This window comes from Heterodontus francisci, chromosome 6 (assembly GCF_036365525.1).
Source record: "Heterodontus francisci isolate sHetFra1 chromosome 6, sHetFra1.hap1, whole genome shotgun sequence".
NCBI classification, from domain to species: Eukaryota; Metazoa; Chordata; class Chondrichthyes; order Heterodontiformes; family Heterodontidae; genus Heterodontus; species Heterodontus francisci.
The window spans coordinates 20,541,402-20,568,958 of NC_090376.1; the positions used below are offsets into that span (position 1 = coordinate 20,541,402).

The 27,557-nt window shown below is 44.9% G+C and overlaps 1 protein-coding gene across 4 annotated transcripts in view; it reads left to right on the forward strand.

Annotated features, from left to right (window-relative positions):
* The window catches only part of cyfip1 (cytoplasmic FMR1 interacting protein 1), a 247,007-nt gene that overhangs the window by 148,893 nt on the left and 70,557 nt on the right, over positions 1–27,557 (forward strand). For all 4 annotated transcript variants that reach the window (XM_068033255.1, XM_068033252.1, XM_068033256.1 and 1 more), the window contains one exon: positions 748–835. In XM_068033255.1, coding sequence (XP_067889356.1) covers positions 748–835 — 88 coding nt within the window. The remainder of the gene's footprint in view (positions 1–747; positions 836–27,557) is intronic.

A 27,557-nucleotide genomic window follows, 5' to 3' on the forward strand; every position in this document is an offset into this window, starting at 1 on the left:
GGGCTTTTCTCATTGGAGCAAAGAAGGATGAGAGGTGACGTGATAGAGGGGTACAAGATGATGAGAGGCATAGATAGAGTGGATAGCCAGAGACTTTTTCCCAGGGTGGAAAGGGCTATCACCAGGGGGCATAATTTTTAGGTAATTGGAAGAAGGTTTCGGGGAGATGTCAGAGGTAGGTTCTTTACACAGAGAGTGGTGGGTGCGTGGAATGCACTGCCAGCGGTGGTAGTAGAAGCAGATACATTAGGGACATTTAAGCGACTCTTGGATAGGTACATGGATGATAGTAGAATCAAGGGTAGATAGGTAGTTTGATCCTAGAGTAGGTTAAAGGTTTGGCACAACATCGTGGGCCGAAGGGCCTGTACTGTGCTGTACTGTTCTATGTTCTAAGTGCTGGAAATACTCAGCAGATCTGGCAACATCAGCAGCGAGAGAAGCAGTGTTAATGTTTCAGATCACTGACCTTTTATCAGAACTGACTTGAAATGTTAACTCTACTCTCTCCACCGATGATGTCAGACCTGCTGAGTATTTCCAGCATTTCACGTTTTTATTTCAGGTTTCCAGTATCTGCAATATTTTGCTTTTTATGCAGTGTTTTAACTATAGAAGAACATCATTTTATGTTTTTCTTTTATCTTAAATATATTTGCACCATGTGCCACACTGTAATACTTCTGATGCAAGAAAATGTCTTGCTTTCAACAAAATATCATGTCTTTCATTATTATTCTTACCCAGGTTTGTGCGTACTATACTGCCCTTCTCCCAAGAGTTTCAAAGAGATAAGCAACCAAATGCGCAGCCACAGTATTTATATGGAACCAAGGTTAGTACATTCTGCAAAATGTTTTTTTATTATTAGTTTCTATACTATATTAGTCGTGCTCTGCACTCCTTTGGACCCCACCAGGAAGGCCGAGAGGGGGGTTTTGACGCTTGGGCAACTCACAAACTCCATATATCTGCCCAGGCATGCGCCATGGAGAGGTCACTCCATAGTCGCCTCACAGCGACCAAATCAACACGGAAGGCAGCAGTTACGGGTTATAAGTCCAGCTCAACTGGCGTAGAGATTGGGTGCCACGGGTTGCCTTTGTCGGTGGGAGAGGTCATCGCATCTCACTGGACAGCTACCACCCACCTCAAACCGGGCAGGCCCCGGTCAGTGAGGTTCTGTCCCGTCACAGTCCACCTACTTCAATGGGTGCTTGGAGCTCAGGGTCATTGCCCGACAAGTGGACTGCAACACCGCACCAAACAGCACGACCAAAAAAGGAAAGAAGGTACCAGCCCTTCGTTTTGCAAGCTGGAATCTCAGAACTGTGTGTCCTGGCCTGTTGGAAGACCTTACACAAATCAACGATTCTCGTAAGACCGCCATCATTAACAACGAGCTCAGTAGACTCAATGTAGACATTGCAGCACTTCAGGAAACACGCCTCCCTGCGAGCGGATCTCTAAGAGAGCAAGACTACACCTTCTTCTGGCAGGGTAGGGATCCTGAAGAACCAAGACAGCATGGAGTGGGCTTTGCCATCAGAAACTCTTTGCTCAGCATGATAGAGCCACCCTCAAATGGTTCGGAACGCATTCTGTCCATCCGTCTGTTCACCGCCTCTGGTCTAGTACACCTACTCAGCATCTGTGCTCCAACATTCTGCTCCTCAAATGAAGCTAAAGACCAGTTCTACGAGGAACTCCATAATATCATTAGTAGCATCCCCAATACCGAACACCTGTTCCTGCTGGGGGACTTTAATGCCAGGGTTGGGCCGACCATGACTCATGGCCCTCCTGCCTTGGGCGCATTGGTAGGATGAATGAGAATGGTCAGAGACTGCTTGAGTTATGTACCTATCATAACCTCTGCATCACCAACTCATTCTTTCACACTAAACCCTATCACCAGGTTTCTTGGAGGCACCCAAGATCACACCGCTGGCACCAGCTGGACCTCATCGTCACAAGGCGAGCCTCTCTTAACAGCGTTCAAATCACACGCAGCTTCCACAGTGCGGACTGCGACACCGACCACTCCCTGGTGTGCAGCAAAGTTAGCCTCAAACCAAAGAAGCTGCATCACTCCAAGCGCAAGGGCCGCCCGCGCATCAACACTGGCAGAATTTCTCATCCACAGCTGTTACGTAAGTTTCTAAATTCACTCGAAAAAGCCCTTCAAAGCACTCCCACAGGGGATGCTGAGACCAAGTGGGCCCACATCAGAGACGCCATCTGTGACTCAGCAATGACCACCTATGGCAAACGTGTGAAGCGGGATGCAGACTGGTTTCAATCTCATATTGAAGAGCTGGAACCTGTCATTGCTACTAAGCGCATTGCACTGCTGAACTACAAGAAAGCCCCAGTGAGTTAACATCCATAGCACTTAAAGCAGCCAGAAGCACTGCACAAAGAACAGCCAGGTGCTGCGCAAATGCCTACTGGCAATACCTATGTAGTCATATTCAGCTGGCCTCTGACACCGGAAATATCAGAGGAATGGATGATGGCATTAAGAGGGCTTTTGGGCCAACCATCATGAAGATTGCCCCCCTCAAATCTAAATCAGGGGACCCAATCACTGACCAACGCAAGCAAATGGACTGCTGGGGAGAACACTACCTAGAACTGTACTCCAGGGAAAATGTTGTCACTGAGACCGCCCTCAATGCAGCCCAGTCTCTGCCAGTCAGGGATGAGCTCGACGTACAGCCGACAAAATCGGAACTCAGTGATGCCATTGATTCTCTAGCTAGCGGAAAAGCCCCTGGGAAGGGCAGCATTATCCCTGAAATCATCAAGAGTGCTAAGCCTGCTATACTTTCAGCACTCTACGAACTGCTTTACCTGTGCTGGGACGAGGGAGCAGTACCACAGGACGTGCGCGATGCCAATATCATCACCCTCTGTAAGAACAAGGGTGACCACGGTGACTGCAACAACTACCGTGGAATCTCCATGCTCAGCATAGTGGGGATAGTCTTCGCTCGAGTCGCTTTAAAGAGGCTCCAGAAGCTGGCTGAGCGTGTCTACCCTGAGGCACAGTGTGGCTTTCGAGCAGAGAGATCCACCATTGACATGCTGTTCTCCCTTCGACAGCTACAGGAGAAATGCCGTGAACAACAGATGCCCCTCTACGTTGCTTTAATTGACCTCACCAAAGCCTTTGACCTTGTCAGCAGAAGTGGTTTCATCAGACTACTAGAAAGGATTGGGTGCCCACCAAAGCTACTAAGTATCATCACCTCATTCCATGACAATATGAAAGGCACAATTCGGCATAGCGGCACCTCATCAGACCCCTTTCCTATCCTGAGTGGCGTGAAACAGGGCTGTGTTCTCGCACCTACACTGTTTGGGATCATCTTCTCACTGCTGCTCTCATGCGTTCAAGTCTTCAGAAGAAGGAATTTTCTTCCACACAAGATCAGGTGGCAGGTTGTTCAACCTTGCCCGTCTAAGAGCGAAGACCAAATTACGGAAAGTCCTCATCTGGGAGCTCCTCTTTGCTGACAATGCTGCATTAACATCTCACACTGAAGAGTGCCTGCAGAGACTCATCGACAGGTTTGCGGCTGCCTGCAATGAAGTTGGCCTAACCATCAGCCTCAAGAAAACGAACATCGTGGGACAGGACGTCAGAAATGCACCATCCATCAATATCGACGACCACACTCTGGAAGTGGTTCTAGAGTTCACCTACACAGGCTCAACTATCACCAGTAACCTGTCTCTAGATGCAGAAATCAACAAGCGCATGGGAAAGGCTTCCACTGCTATGTCCAGACTGGCCAGGAGAGTGTGGGAAAATGGCACACTGACACGGAAATCAAAAGTCCAAGTGTATCAGGCCTGTGTCCTCAGTGCCTTGCTCTATGGCAGCGAGGCCTGGACAACGTACGTCAGCCAAGAGCGTTGTCTCAATTCATTCCATCTTCGCTGCCTCCGGAGAATCCTTGGCATCAGGTGGCAGGACCGTATCTCCAACACTGAAGTCCTCGAGGCAGCCAACATCCCCAGCATATACACCCTATTAAGCCAGCGGCGCCTGAGATGGCTTGGCCATGTGAGTCGCATGGAAGATGGCAGGATCTCCAAGGACACATTGTACAGCGAGCTCGTCACTGGTATCAGACCCACTGGCCATCCTTGTCTCTGCTTTAAAGGCGTCTGCAAACGCGACATGAAGTCCTGTGACATTGTTCACAAGTCGTGGGAGTCAGTTCCCAGCGATCGCCAGAGCTGGCGGGCAACCATAAAGACAGGGCTAAAGTGTGGCGAGTCAAAGAGACTTAGCAGTTGGCAGGAAAAAAGTCAGAAATGCAAGGAAAGAGCCAACTGCGTGACAGCCCTGTCAACCAATTTTATCTGCAGCACCTGTGGAAGAGTCTGTCAGTCTAGAATTGGCCTTTATAGCCATTCCAGGCGCTGCTTCACAAACCACTCACCACCTCCAGGCACTTACCCATTGTCTCTCGAGACAAGGAGGCCAAAGAAGAAGAAGAGTTTCTATAGCATGAAAACAAAGTGGAAGCACATTTTAGCGTTGATTAATTGTTGAAGACTTCCAGTCTTTCAATCAGCAGAATGCCAATTCTGCTAATAGAGAATCTTCCATTTTGAAGAGGATCCCAACAAACCAAAGGCCTCTTGATGAGCATTCTCAGTATTCAACAGAATAGCCTAAATGAAATTCTGAAAATTAGTGTTGAATAAAATGCATCTAACAATTTTCAAATTCCTATTAGAAGATCATTGTTGCATTGCCCAACAGTAAGCCCGGGAATATACTCTGCTTTTTGTTAATTTGTGCGTTGTATGGTGAAATGCAAAGTATGGTGCATCTTCCAATTGAGTTGTTGATGAAGAAAATAGATTCTCAATGTAATTGTCTCTACTTGTTTTCCCCTTCCCCATTGTTACTGTATTACCCATGCTTGTTTTCCAGTCTTGCATTTTTTTCTGTTTTGTTTTCTGTCTCCGTCTATCATTATCTCCTGGCTTTGTTTCAGAAGTTCTCACGCACTCTCTCTCTGTGAGTATTTGTCATCTCTGTGCAAGTTTATTTGTTCTATATGACTTTTGTAGTTTTTCTTGCTGCATTTTACACTCAATGTCATTATCTCCCTTTATATCTGTGTCTCTGTCTTTCTGTATATTCCATGTGTTTTTCTCTCGTCTGCTATAAAAACCTGTTTGTCAGACATTGGCTCCAAGTCTCTGCAGAAGTGATTGTGTGCCTCACTCTGGGGGAGGAATGGATTATGTCGTCTTGTCACATTTGTGTGTGAAACCTGGCAGTCTGAATTCGTGTTGGGAGGGTGAAGAAAGTTATGGAGATGCAGGTATGAGTGTAAATGTCTTGTGTGCTGTCTATGTTTGTCACAATTAGGTTGAAGCTTGTTCTCTGTTTAAGAAAGAACAAACTTGCATTTACATAGCAATTTTCACATCCTTGGGACATCCCAAATGGCATTGAACTTCAAGACGAGGTAAGCTGTTTAGATGGTGTTGATTGAGAGATAAGTAACAGGCAGCTGGGATCTCAGTATAATATTCTAAAGACTGTACCTCTGACATATGGCACAGCCTTAGTGTTGCACTGGTGTCAACCTGGATTTACTTAAGTTCTGGAGTGGATTTGAACCTATGACCTTCTGACTCGAGATGAGAGTGCTACTACTGAGTCAGACTGACGCTTGTGTTTTTATATATTACTGCTATATTTACACGCATGCATTCGGATACAGCTTTATTTGCATTAGAATTGTTTGAACTGTTGCAGTTTAGGAGGAACAAAGTTCAGGATCTGAGGCATTTCTGCATGGGGCCAGGGTGAGTACTGAGCCAGAAGTTAGGATGGGGACTATGCCTGGAAAGCCACATAATTGTAGTTGAAATAATGAGTTTGTGCATTCGCTAGGTTTTATGTTGTAGAAAAAGTTGTTTATTTACTTCAGCTAGAGGCTCAGTTCCAAACAATAACAACTTGTATTTCTGTAGTGCTTTTAACACAGTAAAATGTCCCAAGAAGCTTCAATGCAGTTATTACTCAATGTCCCAAAAGTCTCTACTAATTGTCATAGGCAGTATATGCAGATTGCATACGGATTCTGCAGTAAATGATGGCAAAGCTGGCGACGCCTACATCCCCTGAACAAATTTTGAAAAAGCTCCAGTAACATTGGAGCATGGATAACCTGGCAGAATCCAGGCTCCAGGGATAAGGGTAGTAGAGTTGTTTGGAAGAAAGTTGCAACTAGAATTAAGGAGATGAAATGGGTAGGATTCTGGTTAACTGCCTTCTGAATTGATCTGTCAAACCACTCCGTTGTATCAAACCACGACAGAAAAGTCAAATAAGAATAAAACCAGATGGACCACCCAGCATCAACCTATGTATTGGAAACGGCAAAGGCACACCCTGCCCAGTTGGCCCTGCAAAGTCCTCCTCACTAGCCTCGGGAGACTTGTGCAAAAATTGGGACAGCTGTCCCACGGACTAGTCAAGCAAGAGCCTGATGGAGTCAAACTCACCGAAACATGCACTACAGCCAATGTCCCAGACTCCTTCATTATCATAAAAGCAAAATACTGCCGATGCTGGAAATCTGAAATAAAAACAAGAAATGCTGGAAATACTCAGCAAGTCTGGCAGCATCCGTGGAGAGCGAAGCAGAGTCAACGTTTCAGGTCAGTGACCCTTCATCAGAACTCCAGTTTAATGCCTGAGTATGTCCTGTCCCACCGGAAGACAGACCCACCAGAGGTGATGGCACAGTAGTTTATGGGAGGGAGCAGCCCTGGTTGTCGTCAATGTTGACTCCAGGCCCCATGAATTCTCAAGCTATCAGGTCAAACATGGGAGAGGAAACCTCCTCCTGATTACCACTCCTGCCCTCTCTCAACTGATGAATCAGTGCTCCTCCATGTTGAATGGCACTTGAAAGAAGCACTGAGGGTAACAAGGGCACAGAATGCACTCCGGCTGTAGACAGCTAAGCGATCTCGCAACCAATGGATCAGATCATACCTCTGCAGTCCTGCCACATCCAATTGTGAATGGTGGTGGATAATTAAGCAACTAACTGGCGGAGGAGGCTCCACAAACGTCCCCATCCTCAATGATGGAGAAGCCCAGCATATCAGTGCAAAAGACAAGGCTGAAGCATTTGTAGCCATCTTCAGCCGGAAGTGTTGAGTGGATGATCCATCTTGCCTCCTTTTGAGGTCCCTAGCATCATAGATTCCAGTCTTCAGCCAATTCAGTTCACTCCACGTGATGACAAAAAATGGCTGAAGGCACTGGATACAGCAAAGACTGGGTTCTGACAACATTGCGGCTGTATTACTGGACTCGTGCTGCAAAACTAGCCACTTCCCTAGCCAAGCTGTTCCAGTACATCTACAACACTGGCATCTACTCAACAATGTGAAAAATTGCCCAGTTATGTCCTTTCTACAAAAAGCAGGACAAATCCAACCTGGCTAATAACTGGCCCTTCAGCCTACTCTCAATCATTAGCAAGGTGATGGAAGGTGTTGCCAGCAGTATTACCGAGGGGCACTTAATCAGCAATAACCTGCTTACCAATGCTCACTTTGGGTTCAGCCAGGGCCACTTGGCTCCAGATATCATTACAGACTTGATCCAACGCATGAAATTTCAGAGGTGAGGTGAGAGTTGACATCAAGACAGCATTTGACCAAGTATGGCATCAAGGAACCAGAGCTAAATTAAAGCCAATGGGAATCGGGGAAAACGCTCTTTAGGTTGGAGTCATACCTAGCACAAAGGAAGGTGGTTGTGGTTGGAGACCAATCATCTCAGCCCTAGGACATCGCTGCATGCATTCCTCCAGACAGTGGCCTAGGCCCAACAATCTTTAGCTGCTTCATCAATGACCGTCCCTTCAAACTAAGGTCAGAAGTGGGGATATTCGATTGCACACATTGTTCAGTATCATTCACAACTCCTCAGATGCCAAACCAGTCTGCGTCCGCGTGCAGCAAGATCTGGACAACGTTCAGGGTTGGGCTGATAAATGGCAAGTCATATTCACGCCACACAAGTGCCAGGCAAAGACCATCTCCAACGTGAGAATTTAATCATCTCCGCTTGACATTCATTGGCATTACCATCGCTGATTCCCCCACTATCAACATCCTGGGGGTTATCATTGACCAGAAACTTACTGGACCAGCCACTTAAATACTGTGACTGTAAGAGCAGGTCAAAGGCTGGGAATTCTGTGGGGAATAACTCATCTCCTGACTCCTCAAAGCCTGCCCACCATCTACAAGGCACAAGTGAGGAGTGTGACGGAATACTGTCCACTTGCCCGGATGTGTGCAGCTCCAACGACACTCGAAGCTCAACAGCATCCAAGACAAAGTATCGCTCTTGATCGGCAACCCATCCACCACCTTAACCATTCACTCTGTCTGCCACCGATGCACTGCAGCAACTCACCATGCCTCCTTTGACAGCATCTTCCAAACCTGCCACCTCTAATACCTAGAAGAACAAGGGCTGCAGGCGCATGGGTACATCACCTCGTGCAAGTTCCCCTCCAAATCACACAGCATCCTGACTTGGAACTATATCGCTGTTCCTTCACTGTTGCTGGGTAAAAATCCTGGAGCTCCTTCCCTAACAGCACTGTGGTATACCTACACCACAGTTCACCACCACAGCGATGCCCACATCTGTGAATGAATTAAGGAAGGGAGAGAGATGATCATTGGTAAAACCATTTTTGTTTTTGGTCAGTTGCTGGTTTGTGAATAATAGTGTCATCAATGAAAAAGAACTGATCAGTTTGTTTGTTTTCCCACTGTTTGCTCTGCTGATCTGTAATATTTGCTACCCAACTAGTTATTTGATATCTGAGCATGCTTAATTCATTGGTTATTTGAGCCAAATACAATGTTTTTGCCTTCAGGTTTGTGATGCCTGACTACAGACATGCATTAGGTACATGATTTTTGATTATATTTACGGCAATACCTTTGCTAAGATATCATCAGTTTTTCAGGCCTTTATTTCCAAGTTCAAATGGCAATCAATTTTTCAATAGTGACTTGTTTTGAGATCACAGCCACAAAAGCTTGCATTTATATAGTGCTTTTAATGTTGTGAAACATGCCAATGTGCTTCACCGAGCTTTTTCAAGCAAAATTTGGCAACATCACATCAAGAGGCATTAGGACAGATGACCAAAAGCTGGGTCAAAGAGGTAAATTTTAAGGTGCATCTTCGAGGTAGAGTCAGAGAGGTTTAGCGAGGAAATTTGCTAAATTAGGGCCTATGTAGCTGAAGGCATGGGTGTCAATGGTGGAGTGATTAAAATAAAGCAAAAGCAAAATACTGCAGATGCTGGAAATCTGAAATAAAAACAGAAAATGCTGGAAATACTCAACATGTCTGACAGCATCTATGGAGAGAGAAACTGAATTAAATGTTTCAGGTCGGTGACCTTTCATCAGATTAAAATAATGCACAAGAGGCCAGAATTGGAGGAGGGTTGGAGGTTACAGAGATGGGGAGGGAGCAAGGCCATGGAGAGATTTGAAAACAAGGTTGAGAGTTTCAAAATTCTCAGTTCGATACAGATTAATTGATATGTGTAATTATAATCTTTGATTAGATATTGAGTTAATTAGTAGTTCCTATGTGTGGTTCCAGCTCTTGCAGTTTTTTTTAGAATGAAAGGTGAACCACCTTTTTAAGATATGTGTTGAGATACAAAGTTAATTATTGCTGTATTCAGCAATTCCTTCTGTGGTGCTCACAGGAGAGGAATGAATTTGGACTGAATTTAGTTGGCAGGCTTGAATTGATATATAGCTAATGAAACATCTATTGAGCTATAAATTGGACTGCTGGGAATCTCAGCCATTCTGCTGAAAATCACCAGTTGCAGATGCATTAGTTAAAGAAAGGAAAAATATTTGCAGAATCCCCAAGAATAAAAAGTCACTGCCGTCAGTGGACAAACGGCAAAAGAAATGTTCCAAAAACCCTTGGCTGAATCTTACTGTTGCTATTGAGTCCATTTGTACCTGTAGGAAGGCTGGCTCACAGCTTTCTTTTATCTGTCCTTTGCTTCTGCTATAAAGAAGTGATTCAGTTGCTATTCGAACATTTTGTGATGTGTTGTCTTTGGCTTTTTTTAAATATCTAAACTTTTTGGGAAGAAGGTGTGGATTCAGGAGCTTAGACTTCAAATCCTTTATTTTTACATAACTTCCACTTTAAGATGACTTACATAAGAGAGTATTGATCATATTAGAACCAGGCATTACTTTCCAGTCTTACTGGATATATTAATCAGGTGCTTGGGTACTATCATAATCAGGACTACTGATTTATAGTGACTAAACAAGCCAAATTCTATCTTTATTAGTGGGATTCAGGATTTTTGCCAGTGTTTTAACATTCAAATTCCAAAATGATTCAATTTTCTAAGAAAATACAGTTGATCCTTTTGTAGTTTTGATTTAAATGTGAGATTCATTTTCTTCATTCAATACCTTTACAACATGAAATAGATTCTGATGGTTGATTTTCTGTTGGCCAGCAGCTTGACTGTCCCTCAGTCAGCTGGAATGTGACTGAATGTGGCATATGTGTAAAATCATGAGATTGAATTGCTTTGGTCACTTTGGGGCAAAATGTTGGTGTTGCAAGAGTTGTTAATTAACTGGTCAATGCATTCAGTACATGCACAGTCTAATTCTGTTGATTTCAAGTCAGTTAATTTAAGTTGTTGGGTGATTCCATAGAGTTATTTATGCAGTGAAGCCTTGGGCGCTATGGCGTTGGAAGGATGAATGAGAACGGGCAGAGACTGCTTGAGTTGTGTACCTATCATAACCTCTGTATCACCAACTCGTTCTTTCACACTAAACCCTGTCACCAGGTTTCATGGAGGCACCCAAGATCACGTCGTTGGCACCAGCTAGACCTCATTGTCACAAGGCGAGCCGCCTTAAACAGTGTTCAAATCACACGCAGCTTCCACAGTGCGGACTGCGACACCGACCACTCCCTGGTGTGCAGCAAGGTTAGACTCAGACCAAAGAAGTTGCATCATTCCAAGCAGAAGGGCCACCCGCGCATCAACACGAGCAGAATTTCTCACCCACAGCTGCTACAAAAATTTCTAAATTCACTTGTAACAGCCCTTCAAAACACTCCCACAGGGGATGCTGAGACCAAGTGGGCCCACATCAGAGACGCCATCTATGAGTCAGCTTTGACCACCTACGGCAAAAGTGCGAAGAGAAATGCAGACTGGTTTCAATCTCATAATGAAGAGCTGGAACCTGTCATAGCCGCTAAGCGCATTGCACTTTTGAACTACAAGAAAGCCCCCAGCGATTTAACATCCGCAGCACTTAAAGCAGCCAGAAGTACTGCACAAAGAACAGCTAGGCGTTGCGCAAACGACTACTGGCAACACCTATGCAGTCATATTCAGCTGGCCTCAGACACTGGAAACATCAGAGGAATGTATGATGGCATGAAGAGAGCTCTTGGGCCAACCATCAAGAAGATCACCCCCCTCAAATCTAAATCGGGGGACATAATCACTGACCAACGCAAACAGATGGACCGCTGGGTTGAGCACTACCTAGAACTGTACTCCAGGGAGAATGCTGTCACTGAGACTGCCCTCAATGCAGCCCAGCCTCTACCAGTCATGGATGAGCTGGACATACAGCCAACCAAATCGGAACTCAGTGATGCCATTGATTCCCTAGCCAGCGGAAAAGCCCCTGGGAAGGACAGCATTACCCCTGAAATAATCAAGAGTGCCAAGCCTGCTATACTCTCAGCACTACATGAACTGCTATGCCTATGCTGGGACGAGGGAGCAGTACCCCAGGACATGCGCGATGCCAACATCATCACCCTCTATAAAAACAAAGGTGACCGCGGTGACTGCAACAACTACCGTGGAATCTCCCTGCTCAGCATAGTGGGGAAAGTCTTTGCTCGAGTCGCTCTGAACAGGCTCCAGAAGCTGGCCGAGCGCGTCTACCCTGAGGCACAGTGTGGCTTTCGTGCAGAGAGATCGACTATTGACATGCTGTTCTCCCTTCGTCAGATACAGGAGAAATGCCGTGAACAACAGATGCCCCTCTACATTGCTTTCATTGATCTCACCAAAGCCTTTGACCTCGTCAGCAGACGTGGTCTCTTCAGACTACTAGAAAAGATCGGATGTCCACCAAAGCTACTAAGTATCATCACCTCATTCCATGACAATATGAAAGGCACAATTCAACATGGTGGCTCCTCATCAGAGCCCTTTCCTATCCTGAGTGGTGTGAAACAGGGCTGTGTTCTCGCACCCACACTTTTTGGGATTTTCTTCTCCCTGCTGCTTTCACATGCGTTCAAATCCTCTGAAGAAGGAATTTTCCTCCACACAAGATCAGGGGGCAGGTTGTTCAACCTTGCCCGTCTAAGAGCGAAGTCCAAAGTACGGAAAGTCCTCATCAGAGAACTCCTCTTTGCTGACGATGCTGCTTTAACATCTCACACTGAAGAATGCCTGCAGAGTCTCATCGACAGGTTTGCGTCTGCCTGCAATGAATTTGGCCTAACCATCAGCCTCAAGAAAACGAACATCATGGGGCAGGATGTCAGAAATGCTCCATCCATCAATATTGGCGACCACGCTCTGGAAGTGGTTCAAGAGTTCACCTACCTAGGCTCAACTATCACCAGTAACCTGTCTCTAGATGCAGAAATCAACAAGCGCATGGGTAAGGCTTCCACTGCTATGTCCAGACTGGCCAAGAGAGTGTGGGAAAATGGCGCACTGACACGGAACACAAAAGTCCGAGTGTATCAGGCCTGTGTCCTCAGTACCTTGCTCTACGGCAGCGAGGCCTGGACAACGTATGCCAGCCAAGAGCGACGCCTCAATTCATTCCATCTTCGCTGCCTTCGGAGAATACTTGGCATCAGGTGGCAGGACTATATCTCCAACACAGAAGTCCTTGAAGCGGCCAACACCCCCAGCTTATACACACTACTGAGTCAGCGGCGCTTGAGATGGCTTGGCCATGTGAGCCGCATGGAAGATGGCAGGATCCCCAAAGACACATTGTACAGCGAGCTCGCCACTGGTATCAGACCCACCGGCCGTCCATGTCTCCGTTATAAAGACGTCTGCAAACGTGACATGAAATCGTGTGACATTGATCACAAGTCGTGGGAGTCAGTTGCCAGCATTCGCCAGAGCTGGCGGGCAGCCATAAAGACGGCTAAATTGTGGCGAGTCGAAGAGACTTAGTAGTTGGCAGGAAAAAAGACAGAGGCGCAAGGGGAGAGCCAACTGTGCAACAGCCCCAACAAACAAATTTCTCTGCAGCACCTGTGGAAGAGCCTGTCACTCCAGAATTGGCCTTTATAGCCACTCCAGGCGCTGCTTCACAAACCACTGACCACCTCCAGGCGCGTATCCATTGTCTCTCGAGATAAGGAGGCCCAAAAGAAAGAAAGAAAAGAAAGAAAAGAAGGAGCCCATTCAGCCCATCGAGTTCATGCTGGCTGTCCATGGAACAGTCCAATTAGACCCGCTCTCCTGTTCGATCCCTGTAGCCCTGCAAGTTTATTTCCTTCATGTGCCCATCCAATTTCCTTTTGAAATCATTGATTGTCCCCACTTCCGCCACCCTTGTGGGCAGTGAGTTCCAAGTCATTACCACTTGCTGCGTTTAAAAAACAAACTTCTTCCTCACATTCCCCCTGCATCTCTTGCCCAAAACCTTAAATCTCTGTCCGCTAGTCCTTGTGCCATCAGTTAATGGGGACAGTTTTTCCTTGTCTAATTTATCTAAGCCTGTCATAATCTTGTACACCTCCATCAAATTTCTTCTCAATCTCCTTTGCTCCAGGGAGAACAACCCTAGCTTTTCAACTCAAACCTTTTAACTAAAATCCCCCATCCCTAGAACCATTCTAGTAAATCTCCTCTGCACCCTCTTGAGGATCCTTCCATCCTTCCCAAAGCATGGTGACCAGAACTGGGTGTAATACTCTAGTTGGTGCCTAACCAGAGCTTTATAAAGGTTCAGCATAACTTTACTGCTTTTGTACTCCATGCCTCTATCTATGAAGCCCAAGATCCCCCATGCTTTGCTAACCGCACTCAATATGTCCTGCCATCTTCCAAGATTGATGCACATGCACCCCCAGATCCCTCTGTCCCTGCACACTCCTTAGAACTGTGCCACTGAGTTTATATTGCCTCACCCTATCCCTTCTGCCAAAATGCATCACCTCAGACTTGTCTGTATTAAATTCCATCTGCTACTTGTCTGCCCATTCTGCTAGCCTACGTATGTCCTGTTGCAGGCAGTTTGTATTATCGTCACTGTTTGCCAGTGCTCCAAGTTTGGGGGTATTGGCAAATTTTGAAATTCAGCTCTGTGTATTCCAAGATCCAAGTCATTTATGTATAGCAAAAAGAGCAGTGGTCCTAGCACTGACCCTAGGGGAACACCACTGTCTACCATCCTGCAGTCTGAAAAACAACCATTTACTACGACTCGCTGTTTTCAGTCTTTAAACCAATTTTTTATCTGTGGGCATTGACCCTCCTATTCTGTGAGCCTCAATTTTGTAACCAGCCTTTTGTGTGGTACTTTTTATCAAACGCTTCCTTAAAATCCATATAGAGAACATCCAGTGCATTCCCTTCAAGTTTCTGTTACTTCATCAAAACATTCAGTTAGATTAGTCAAGCATGATCTGCCTTTTACAAATCCATGCTGGCCATCCTTAATTAACTCAAACCTCTTCAGGTGTCAATTTTTTTTTTTCCCCTTGAATATTGTTTCTAAAATCTTACCCACAACTGATGTTAAACTAACTGGCCTGTAGTTGCTAGGACTGTCCTTACATCCTTCCTTGAATAAGGGTGTTAAATTTGCCACTCCAATCCTCTTGGCACCTCCCCTGTATCTAGGGCAGATTGGAAGATTATAGCAAGCACTTCTGCTAACTCCACCCCTACCTCCTTTAGCAACCTGGATGCAAGCCATCTGGACCAAGTGACTTATCTACCCGATGCGTCGCCAGCCTTTCCAGTGCCACCTCCCTCTCAATGTTTACCCAATCCATTGCCTCTACTCTCTCTGCTTCTAATGATATTTTGTCAGACTCCTCTTCCTTTGTAAACACCAATCCAAATTATTTATTAAGTATTCTAGCCTTGCCCTGTGTCTCTAAGCATATATTGCCCTCTTTGTCCCTGATAGGCCCCATTCTACCTCTTGCTAACCACTTACTAATTACATGCCGGTAGAAGATTTTTGGGTTCCATTTTATGTTGACTGCCATTCTATTCTCGTATTCTCTCTTTTGCCAGTTTTATTTTCCTCTTCACCTCCCCTCTAAACTGATTGTGTATGGCCTGGTTCTCACTTGAAGAATTCACCTGACATGCATCATATACCCTCTTTTTTTGTTTGTTTGTTCATAATCTCTACCTCCCTCATCATCCAAGGAGCCCTGTTTTCAGTTCCCCTACATTTTGCCCTTGTTGGAATGTACATAGCCTATAGCTGAAGCATCTCTTCTTTAAAGATAACCCATTGTCCCGTTACAGTTTTTCCTGTCAGTCTTTGGTTCCATTTTATCCTGGCTAGATCCCTTCTCATCACATTGAAATTGGCCCTTTTCCAATCTAGTCGTTCTACTTTACATCATTCCTTGATTTTCTGCATTACTAGTCTAAACCGTATGATACAATGATCACTCTGACCCAAGTTCTCCCTAACAGACACTTGGTCCTCTTGGCCCACCTCATTTCCCAGCAGCAGATCCAGCAATGCCTCCTTTCTGGTTGGGCCAAGAACATACTGATCGAGGAAATTCTTCTGAACATATTTCAGAAATTCCTGCCCCTCCTTGCCCTTTGCTCTAATGTTATCCCATTCTATATTTGGGTAATTAAAGTTCCCCAGTATCACCGCTCTACAGTTCTTGCACATCTCTGTGACTTCCCTGCAGATATGAGCCTCGATCTCTCTCTCTCTAACTTTGGAGGCCTCGAGAATACCCTTAGTAGTATGATCATACCCTTTTTTGCTTCTCAACTGTAGCCAAATGGATTCTGTCCTTGCCTCCTCAAGGATGTCCCCTCTTTCCAACACTACAATGTCTTCCCTAATCTGTACTGCCACTCCACCTCCCTTTTTTTCCTTCTCCATTTTTTCTGAACACTTTACATCCTTGTATATTAAATGCTCAGTCCTCGCCATTTTGAAATCACATTTCTATTATTGCCACTGCATCATATTCCCATACTGTTTGTACTTGTAGCTCACCAGCCTTTTTCACCACACTTCACACGTTTATATGCATGCATTATAATCCTGTCTTTGCATTCCTCATAGCCCTTCTCCGTCTGCTCCGACCGAATATGGAACTACTCCCTTTTCTAGTACTGTCCAACACTTTCTCATATGCATCTTATTCCTCTTTACTCCTTCTGCATGCCAGTGTTCATCCCCCTGCCAATTTAATTTAAATCATCCCAAACCAAACCTGAGAACCGCCCCGTGAGGACGCTGATCCCAGTCCTGTAAGGTGTGACCCATCCCTTTTGAATAGGTGCCTTCTGCCCCAGAACTAGTCCAAATGTCCCAAGAATTTGAAGCCTTCCCTCCTGCACCATGCTTCAAGCCATGCATTGATCCTCTCTTTCTTGCTATTTCAACTCTCGCTAGAGCATGGCACTACTAATCCAGAGATTACTACCTTCGAGGTCCTGCTCTTTAACTTCCTCCCTAGCTCCTGAAAATCTGACTGCAGGACCTGAATACCTGCCCTTGCTATGTCGTTGGTACCAATGGGTTGCACAACTTCTAGCTCACTACCTTACCCACCCCCACCCCCCCCCCCCCATCCCGCATAATATCCTGCACCCTCTCCATGATGCCCTTTACCCTGGTACCAAGGAGGCAACACAACATGTGGGACTAACGATGACAGTTACAGAAATGTCTGTCCTCCTGACTATGGAATATCCTGTAACAACTGCATTTTTGCACTTCGCTGTTACTTCCTGTCCAGTCCCTTGCCCATTGGTGCCATGGTCTGGACTGCACTCCTTCAGGGTATTGTCACTCCCAGCAGTTTCCAAAGCTGAGTACCGGTTTGAGAGTGGCACACACCCCAAAGATTCCTGTACCTCTTAGTTCTTCCTAGTCTTGAAGATGGCCACTCGCCTAGTATCCTGAAATCTTACTGCCTGTGGGGTGAGCACCTCCTGGAAAGTACGACCCAGGAAACTCTCCTGCTCCTTGATGCTCCACAGTGACTCCAGCTGCCCTTCAAACTCAGAAATCCTGAGCTCAAACTGAAGCAATTGGAGAAACTTCATACACGTGAAGTGTCTTGGAGTTCCTACTTGGCACAGGAATTGAAAGCAATTGTTTTTCTGGTTCAAATAAAAACTTTGTTTCAATTTCTTAATTCTGAATAATTCAGTCTGGCTTCATAGTCGCACTTGCTTATGATTCAAGATCAGGCTTCAAGCACACTCCATGACTTGAGCACGTAAATCTAGTTTAACACTTTCATACTTTATTGAGGGAGTGTCAGAGATGTCTTTTAGAAAATGTTGAACGTATCACTGTTCAAGTAAAAGGCCGCCAGTTGTGGACCAGAGGATGTGGGTGACGCACAGGAAGCCAGAGTGAGAGGAATGTAAAATTCTTGTTTTCTTCTATGGTGGCATAGTACTTATCTAATGAGACTAATCAGAGGCCTGGACTAATGATCTAACAATATGAATTCAGATTCCACCAGGGCATCTGGGGAATTTAAATTCAATTAATTCTGGAATTTAAAAAGTGCTGTCAGTGGTGACTGTGAAACTATCAAGATTGCAATAAAAACCCAACTGGTGTACTAATGCCTTTTGGAGAAGGAAATCTGTCTTTACACAGTCTGGCCTACATGAAACTCAAGACCCAAGGGCATTTATAGGGATGGGCAATAAATATTGGCCTTGCCAGTGGTACCCACATCCCATGCATGAATGAAGTGGGTAAAAAGAAAGGTTGCAGGGACAGGAAGGGGATTTAAAGAAAAGGATGAGACTTTTAAATTTGAGGTGTTGGAAAATGTGCAGCCGGTCAAACGTAATGAACGAGGCTTGTTGCAAATTATAATGCAAGCAGCCGAGCTTTAGATGAGTTGATGTTTATGGAGCGTGGATAATGGGAATATGGCCAGGACGGAGTTGAGTGAAGTAAGCATTCTTTCTGGTGGTGACAATGTAGGGTGCAGAAGCTCAACTCTGAATCAAATAGGATTTTGAACAGTTGGATTCAACCCACGTGTGGCTGGGAGTGGGGATGGAAGGTGTGCCATGGGTACAGAGTTTGTGGCGAGGCCTGAAAACATTGACTTATATCTTGAACAGAGTGAAGAAGATTGAATGAGATAAGGCTGTAGTCAGGAGAGAATAGTGAAAAGATACGGAGCTTACAGGCCATGGAGTTCATTTTGGTTGACTGTTGCAAAAACTTAATTACTTCACAAACCAGTTCTCTGGAACCAAAAGTACAAAGGTTATATAATTTTGACAGTGTAACAATTCATGTACGCATGTGCTGTTCCCACACTGACTTTTATTTTTGCCACTGAGATTTGAATGATAATAGGAGTTGTAGAGGGTATGGCCTTTTTCATGCATGCCTTGCAGGTAGTTGTAAAGCAGCAGTGAGGGTAGATAAGAAAGGAGACACAGCTTGCACTGTTGGTTGGATTGGTTACCAGAGAAAATAGATTTAAGATAATTGGCAAACTAACCAGACAGAACATGACCATTTTTTTTTTACTTTGAGTTATGGCACTACTGGGTGGAGGAAAAAGCATTTTTGTAAAAGAAATATGATCTTTTCTTTAAAAATGTACTGATTGCTTAAATATTAGAATAAATATTAGATATACAATGTATCTCCAATTTGCTATGCTACGGTTGATCATTGGTCATTCAGGGCTGTGTTGCTATGGTGGTGATCCTGTGCTTCAGTAGAGCGGTTTATTCGGATTGCTTAATATGAAACCTGTACAGTGGAAGTCAAAGGTATCACATGAGTCTTTAACAGCAGTATTTGTTGAAATGGAGTTCAGCTTGACTGTGTCCTGCAGAAATTGTAAAATGTTTTAAATTTTTTTTGTCTTGGACTTTGTGTTGCTTAAATGCTTAAAATTTGAGAACCAATGTCAATATTTTGATTAGTATTTGAGTTGTTAAGAACAGACTTCAGTATGTAGGGCACAATGTCAAAATTTGCAGATGACTCAAAACTGGGACGAATTATGAACTGTGAGGTGGATAGTGATGGACTTCAAGAGAGCATCGGCAGGTGGAATGAGCAGATATGGAGATGAAATTTAATGCAGAGAAATGTGAATTGATACATTTTGGTAGGAAGAATGAGAGGCAAAATAAACTAAACTGAAATGGGTGCAGGAACATACACCAGGGCTGGAATTTTGCCCTCAGGACAGTAGCCATCCACCAACTGAAAAGTCGGTGACAAACCCGCCTCTGCCTGGCCTGGGGATCCGGAACACGTTTTGCAATCCCCAGGCCTTTAATTGGTCTGAGGCGGGACCTCTGCCTCACTGATGTAGGGAGTCCCGCCTAACTGAGCTGCCGGCTCCATTAGGTGGCAGGGCAGTTTGAGAAAGTGGGTTAAAAGGCATAAGGGGTGGTGGGCTTTATAAATAGAGGCATAGAGTACAAAAGCAAGGAAGTTGTGATGAATTTTTTAAAAATACTGGTTCAGCCTCAACTGAAATGTTATCTCCAATTCTGGGATTGAACTTTAGGAAGGATTTAAAGGCTTTAGAGAGGATGCAGAAGAGATTTACATGACTGGTTCCAGGAATGAAGGGCTTCAGTTATGAGGATAGATTGCAGAAGCTGGGGTTGGTCTCCTTAGCAATGAGAAGTTTGAGAGGAGATTTGATAACGATGCTCAAAATCTTGAGGGGTCAAAACAGAGTAGATGGAGAGAAACTGTTCCCAGTGGCGGAAGAGTCGAGAACCAGAGGACACAGATTCAAGGTGATTGGCAAAAGAACCGAAGACGGCATAAAAACAAGCTTTTTTTTAATGAAACAAGTGGTTAGGATCTGGAATGCATTGCCTGAAGGGGTGGTGGATGCAGAATCATTTCAAAAGGGAATTGGATAAGCACCTGAAAATAAAATATTTGCAGGGTTACAGAGAAGAGGAGGAGGAGTGGTGCTAGCTGAATTGGTTTTGCAGAGAGCTGGCTTGGATTCGTAGGTTAGATGGACTCCTGTCCTGTAACCATTCTATGAATTTATTATTGCATGATTTTATTCATATAAATTTTGCACAAATATTAAGGAATGCGCTGCCTGAAGCAGATTCGGTGGTAACTTTCAAGGCTGCAAAGAGCCAACGCAGCCATGGTGGGCTGAACGGCCTCCTATGCTGTCTGATTCTGTGACAGAGTCCAGTTGGTTGGGGATTGCTTCACAATGGTGGAGATGGAGAACAGAGTTTTGTTTTTGGGATGAAGTGTTATGAACTCTGGACTTTGTAACATAATTATGTTTTAAAAATTGTGATTGTTTTTTAAAAGTTTAAGATGGAGTCCAGAAGGTCTGATGACCTCATCCACGCTACTAAAGGACAAGACAGATCAAAGACTTTTTTTTGAAAAAAAGGAGACAGCAGGGATAGCACCTGATGAACAATGGGGGTTCACCCTCCCAGACTTTGAGGTCGTAAAACAAGAAGCCAGTGATTTTGAAGCTGCAAATGTAACGAGCAGCTATTATCACCTGGGAAGGCCCAGGTGGCTCTGTGAAACCAGACTTCTGAACTTTGCATATTGAAACAGGACAATAATCAATTGACGGTAAAGAAAAAAGCAACCAGCCATTACAGCCTCGAGAGGGGGTGGGGGACACCTACTCTCGGAAGCCTGATACAGAAAAAGGCTGTGAAGACTGCTTTGAAAGTTGAAGTTTGCGGAGAAGTAGAAGACCAGGAATCTCCTTGTTCACGGGTGTCCAGGTCAGAAGTGATCGGAGAAGTGTGCGAAGAAAACATGGATTTTTGGAAAGTTTAGGGAGATCCAACCCATTGCAGCAGGGAGGAGCCTGGGACTTCTACTGCAAGGGATTTTGCCATCAAAAAGGACCGAGGATCGTGTAAGTGTGGTGTGAGGTTTTAATGAGTAAAGACCTTTCTTTGCAACCAACTAATTACAAAATACTCTAGTTAATGGGGATTTCTTTTAATTTAGTTGCTATAATAAAAGTCCTAAAATGTGAAATTTTGTGTAATTCTTTAAATTGGTATGGGGGTTCATATCTCTTATTTTAACACTAACTATCTCACTGAGGTTGTAATCGGGGGGGAAAACAAAGACAGTCATATAGGTGAAACCAAAGAATGAAGTCCTGAAAAATGTAAATTCGCATTTAGCTGCTTTCATTAAAGGACTATTTTACTGCAGTGCCATATTATCAGAGAACTTTTTAACAAAATCTTTGCAGCTGCAATATTCCTGAGGAACCAGACACCATGGTAACAAACCTAGGCTGTCTTTGAATGTTGCTTCTCTGATATAAAAATCAATTTTTCCTGCCTATTTTCAGAAACAATAGTGGGCACCTTAAATTGTGTTTAATAGATAATGATTCACAGGAATCAATTCTTCTGACATTCATTTGGAGTGGGATTGTTTCATTCTAATTTTATATCCAGTGACCTGATTCATACAGGAGTTGAGGATAGATTTAATTTTGGCCTGTACTTTTTCTCATCTGTCGGGCAAACCCCCACTTGCCAAGACTGAGGCACACATTATTTTGCCACATGAACGTTGAAACTTAAAATTGCAAGCCCTGACTGGAAAGACATTTCCATGGTAACAGACAACATTGAAACAATAGAGACTCTGCTGTTGCTCTCCAAAACCCAGGAGTGGTCAGATTACTTTTGGTCACATGGCTAGCTGGCTGGGGCAAAGTAATTCTAGTCCCCAATAGGGATGTGAAGAGACTGTTCCATATAAGGAACTAGTGACATGACTAACCTGCTGAGGACCTTGGGAGAACAAAGAAAATTACAGCACAGGAACAGGCCCTTCAGCCCTCCAAGCCTGCGCCGATCCAGATCCTCTATCTAAACATGTCACCTATTTTCTAAGGGTCTGTATCTCTTTGCTTCCTGCCCATTCATGTATCTGTCTAGATACATCTTAAAAGACGCTATCGTGCCCGCGTCTACCACCTCCGCTGGCAACGCATTCCAGGCACCCACCACCCTCTGTGTAAAGAACTTTCCACGCATATCCCCCCTAAACTTTTCCCCTCTCACTTTGAACTCGTGTCCCCTTGTAATTGAATCCCCCACTCTGGGAAAAAGCTTCTTGCTATCCACCCTGTCTATACCCCTCATGATTTTGTACACCTCAGTCAGGTTCCCCCCTCAAGTTACGTCTTTCTAAGTAAATAATCCTAATCTACTCAACCTCTCTTCATAGCTAGCGCCCTCCATACCAGGCAACATCCTGGTGAACCTCCTCTGCACCCTCTCCAAAGCATCCACATCCTTTTGGTAATGTGGCGACCAGAACTGCACGCAGTATTCCAAATGTGGCCGAACCAAAGTCCTATACAACTGTAACATGACCTGCCAACTCTTGTACTCAATACCCCGTCCGATGAAGGAAAGCATGCCGTATGCCTTCTTGACCACTCTATTGACCTGCGTTGCCACCTTCAGGGAACAATGGACCTGAACACCCAAATCTCTCTGTACATCAATTTTCCCCAGGACCTGGGGAATAGGCCTGAACTTTCCCCCAGAGAGTGCAGTGAACACCAAAATGGTGGTGAATGGTATTGGAGGGCAGTGTATGCCTGTACCTGTACACTGGGTGCACCTGAAGTGTGACCTAGTTTCGGGACTGGTGACTGTAGGGATTGTCCTAGTTTGCCTGTGGACGGGGTTGACCACCTCTGGCAGGGGTGAAGGTGGTAGCCCCCCGAGTAGTGAAAGAAAGACTGCAGGATGTCAGAGAGACAGGGTGGTGGCAGGAGGCAGTCTCCTGCAGAGTCCCTGAATGTGTAATGGGAGAGGCCATGATCAAACCAGCTCTCCCAGAGGAGACTGCATTGACACTGCAGGCAAATGACCATGAGATCTGCCTGGTCGAGACTTTCTTTGGCAAGTTCGGAGACCCAGGGAATGAATTAAATCGATTTTCCCTAGGTGAGGCTCAGCAAGCCGACCCAGTATTGCAAGGGTTAGCACAGGCTGCCCAATCTGAAAGTGAAGCAGACGGAGTCCCTGAATGCTACTTTTTAAAAGAATGAGGTACTAATGAGGAAATGGAGTTCTCCTCGCAGACCTGAGGACAAGGAGCAGACAGTAGTTCACCAGTTAGTGGTGCCACAGAGGTACCGGGGAGACACACAAGACCAAAGTAGCTGTATATGTCGGTATATGAAAGACCAAAACCCGCATAAGGCAACAGTTTGACTGGCCAGAACTCCTCAAAGATGTGGTGGAGTACTGCAGGAGTTGCCACATGTGCCAAGTTGAGGGGAAAGCCAAACCTACAGTGAAACCTGCACCCCTAAGTCCTGTACTGGTGTTAGGAGGACCCTCCAGCAGAGGGCTGGAAACTGTAAGGGACCCCCACTAAGAACAAAAGGGGGCAGGCAGGCACATGGCTGGCAAAAGTTTAGAAAGAGAAGGGGAAGAAGTGACCCAGAGGGCAGGTTAAAGGAAGTCCGGGAATAATCCTGGATGAAAACTCCTACTGTCCGGTCAACCAACCCAGAAAAATGTGAAAGGTTAGACCCCACATCCTCCTCTGTAAATGCAGACTCTAGAAGCACCCCACCAGAGTTGCCAATAGCATTTACAGGAACCTGCAGAGACAAAGAGAGACCTCTAGGGGCAGAGAAACCGTGAGGGTGATGCCTCACCTCGTCGAAGGGTCGCCAGAAGATACTGTTAAGACTGCACAAATACCTACAGATAGGAGTGTCCCAGAGAACAAAGGAGCGAGTAACAGACTCCTCCCCCGCAGTCAGAGGAAAAGGGAACCACCCATCCTCTAAAGCCAAAAGTTTTTGCATGAATCTGGGAGTTCAGGATAGACATCTCTTCCCCAAACTCTCCTGGAGAAAAAAAGGGGGAATTAAAGCAGCCCTGGACTCCCCCTCCCAGATTAGACCATTTTTAATGAGCTTCAGGAACGGTGAATGAATGAGAGAAGTGCATGGTTTTTTTCTGTATTATATTTCTCTCAAACTCTGCAATGACATGCGCCATTTTCTTCAAATCGCATTTCATTCCCCTGGGTGTTGAGGTGTCAGGCAAACCCCCACCTGCTCAGACTGAGGTACACATTATTTCGCCACATGACCATTAACACTTAAAAATGCAAGCCCTGACCGGAAAGACATTTCCATGGTAACGGACAATGTTGAAACAATGGAGACTCTGCATTCTCTCCAATACCTAGAAGTGGTCAGAATAGCTTTAGTCACATGGCTAGCTGGCTGGGGCAGAGAAATTTGAGCCTCCAACAAGGGATGTGAAGAGACTGTTCCAGATAAGGAACTAGTCACATGACCTGAGCATCCTGGGAGCTTTTTGAATTTGAACTCCCAACAAAAGGAATTACCAGGAGAACAGTGTGCTCTGGAAACTGAAGGAAGAACACCTAACTGCCTGCCATCTCTCAGGGAACTGAAACCATTGAAGACATGTGAAACTCAGAGAAAGGTTTGCCACGTGAACAAAGTTTTTTAAGGTTATTACTGGGCCCCTACGAAATGCAAGAATATAACCTCAATCAAGGACTACAGCGAGCTTGAGAAACAGTAACAAGATATTGCCTCAAACCGTTCTACATATCTCTTCTACTCTTTTCTGTCCCTATCTTGCATGTTTATGTTCCATTTGCATGCTAGCGTGAGTGCGTCCTATATCTGCAGGCGTGAACTGTATTCGAGTTTAAGGTTTAATAAATTTCATCTTTCTGCTTTAAACCAAAGAAAACCTGTTTGTGCTCAGTTATTCGCCTGATAATTGGAAACTGTGAACACGAATTCACAAAAAAGGGAGTTTATTTAAAATTAAACCCTGTTACAATAAAACCAGGTGAAGACAGCAAGAGACCCCCTAGACACCTTGCTCACCTGGTCGTAACACATCATATATGGTTAAATGTAATATAGTACATGGGAGAATAGACTAGTGCTTCAGCACATTTAGATGTATCACTTATGTGACTACTGCAGTATAAATTTAGCAGAAATATTAAAATCTTGCTTTTTTTTTCATTCGTGGGATGTGGGCGTCGCTGGCTAGGACAGCATTTATTGCCCATCCCTAATTGCCCTTGAGAAAGTGGTGGTGAGTTGCTGCCTTGAACCACTGCAGTCTATGTGAGGTAGGTACATTCACAATGCTGTTAGGAAGGAGTTCCAGGATTTTGACTCAGCGACGGTGAAGGAACAACGATATAGTTCCGCGACAGGATGGTGTGTGACTTGGAGGGGAATGTACAGGTGGAGGTGGTTCCGTGCATTTGCTGCCCTTGTCCTTCTAGGTGGTAGAGGTCGCGGGTTTGGAAGGTGCTGTCTAAGGAGCCTTGGTGCGTTGCTGCAGTGCATTTTGTAGATGGTACACTCTGCTGCCACTGTGTCGGTGGTGAAGGGAGTGAATGGCACACCAACCGCAAACAATCAAGCAAGCTGCTTTGTCCTGGATGGTGTCGAGCTTCTTGAGTGTTGTTGGAGCTGCACCCATCCAGGCAAGTGGAGATTATTCCATCACACTCCCGACTTGTGCCTTGTAGATGGTGGACAGGCCTTGGGGAGTCAGGAGGTGAGTTACTTGCCGCAGGATTCCTAGCTTCTGACCTGTTCTTGTAGACACGATATTTATCTGGCTACTCCAGTTCAGTTTCTGGTCAGTGGTAGCCCTGAGGATGTTTTTAGGGCTAGAGTACTTTTCTGCTGTTATTCATTGAAATAATTTGTTACCTCGGCTCTGTATATTCAAACAGCTATTCCCCTCCCTCCCTTTTGGAATTCTTTTAAATGTGTCTGTTATTGACCATTTGATAAACAGCAGTTCTCTGCGACGCTGACCGTTAAAAATAGTTGTTGCCTGCTTACACGTGTTCTAAATGTGTGTCTAATGTAGTCTTGCCATGTAGGCAGCAGATTCCCTGCTGTGTTGCTCTCGCTTTTGATGAAATATTGATCTGAAAACTCATGGTTATTGCAGACTTTTCTTAATTTTTCTTGATTTTATGATACAGCAACAACAGTAGTTTTGGATTTTGTTGGCCTAGTAGATTACTGCTTCAATGTGGTTGGGCAGATTTCTTACGACTTAATCCTTGGCTATTTTGTGACTATTCATGGAGTACTTGTATTGCCTGTTTTTCCCAATATATGGTATTCTGCATTTGTCCATATGGAACAATGGAAGATTGAATTTAATATTACTCTGTTAGTATTTTCCATGCTGTCATCTTGGATTCAGTTACTGCTCGGAGCTTTAATTTGGCCAGCTTGCATTGAGCTTTTGAATCCAACTCAATAATAGGAAATAAAAACAGTAAGAGTTCAAACATTTGTATCTCTGTTTAAAAAGGGAGCGAAGGATACACTGAATAATTACAGGCCGATCAGTCTAACTTCAGTAGTGGGCAATTTATTGGAATCTATTCTGCGAGACAGGAGAAGTAACATGGTAGATGAGGGTAGTGCAGTTGATGTGGCCTACGTGAATTTTAGCAAGGCTTTTAACATGGTCCCACATGGCAGACAGGTGAAAAAAATAAAATCCCATGGGATCCAGGGGAATGCAGCAAGGTGAATACAAAATTGGCGCAGAGGCAGGAAACAAAGGATAATTGTTGACGGGTGTTTTAGCGACTGGAGGACTGTTTCCAGTGACGTTCCGCAGGGCTGAGTACTGGATCCCCTGCTTTTTGTGGTATATATTAACGATTTGGACGTAAATGTAGGGGGCATGATCAAGAAATTTGCAGACGACACAAAGATTAGCCGTGTAGTAGATAATGAGGATAGTTGTAGGCTGCAGGAAGATATTGATGGTCTGGTCAGATGGGCAGAAAAGTGGCAAATGGAATTCAACTTGGAGAAGTGTGAGGTGATGCCTTTGGCGGGGGGCGGGAGGGGGGGAGGGTGTCAAACAAGGCAAAGGAATACACAATAAATGGGAAAACACTGAGAAGTGTAGAGGAAATAAGGGACCTTGGAGTGAATGTCCACAGATTCCTGAAGGTAGCAGGACAGGGCAGTAAGGTGGTTAAGAAGACATATGGAATCCTTTCCTTTATTAGCTGAGGTATAGAATGCAAGAACCGGGAGGTTATGCTGGAACTGTATAACTCATTGGTTAGGCCACAACTTGAGTACTGTGTGCAGTTCTGGTCACCTCATTACAGAAAGGATGTAA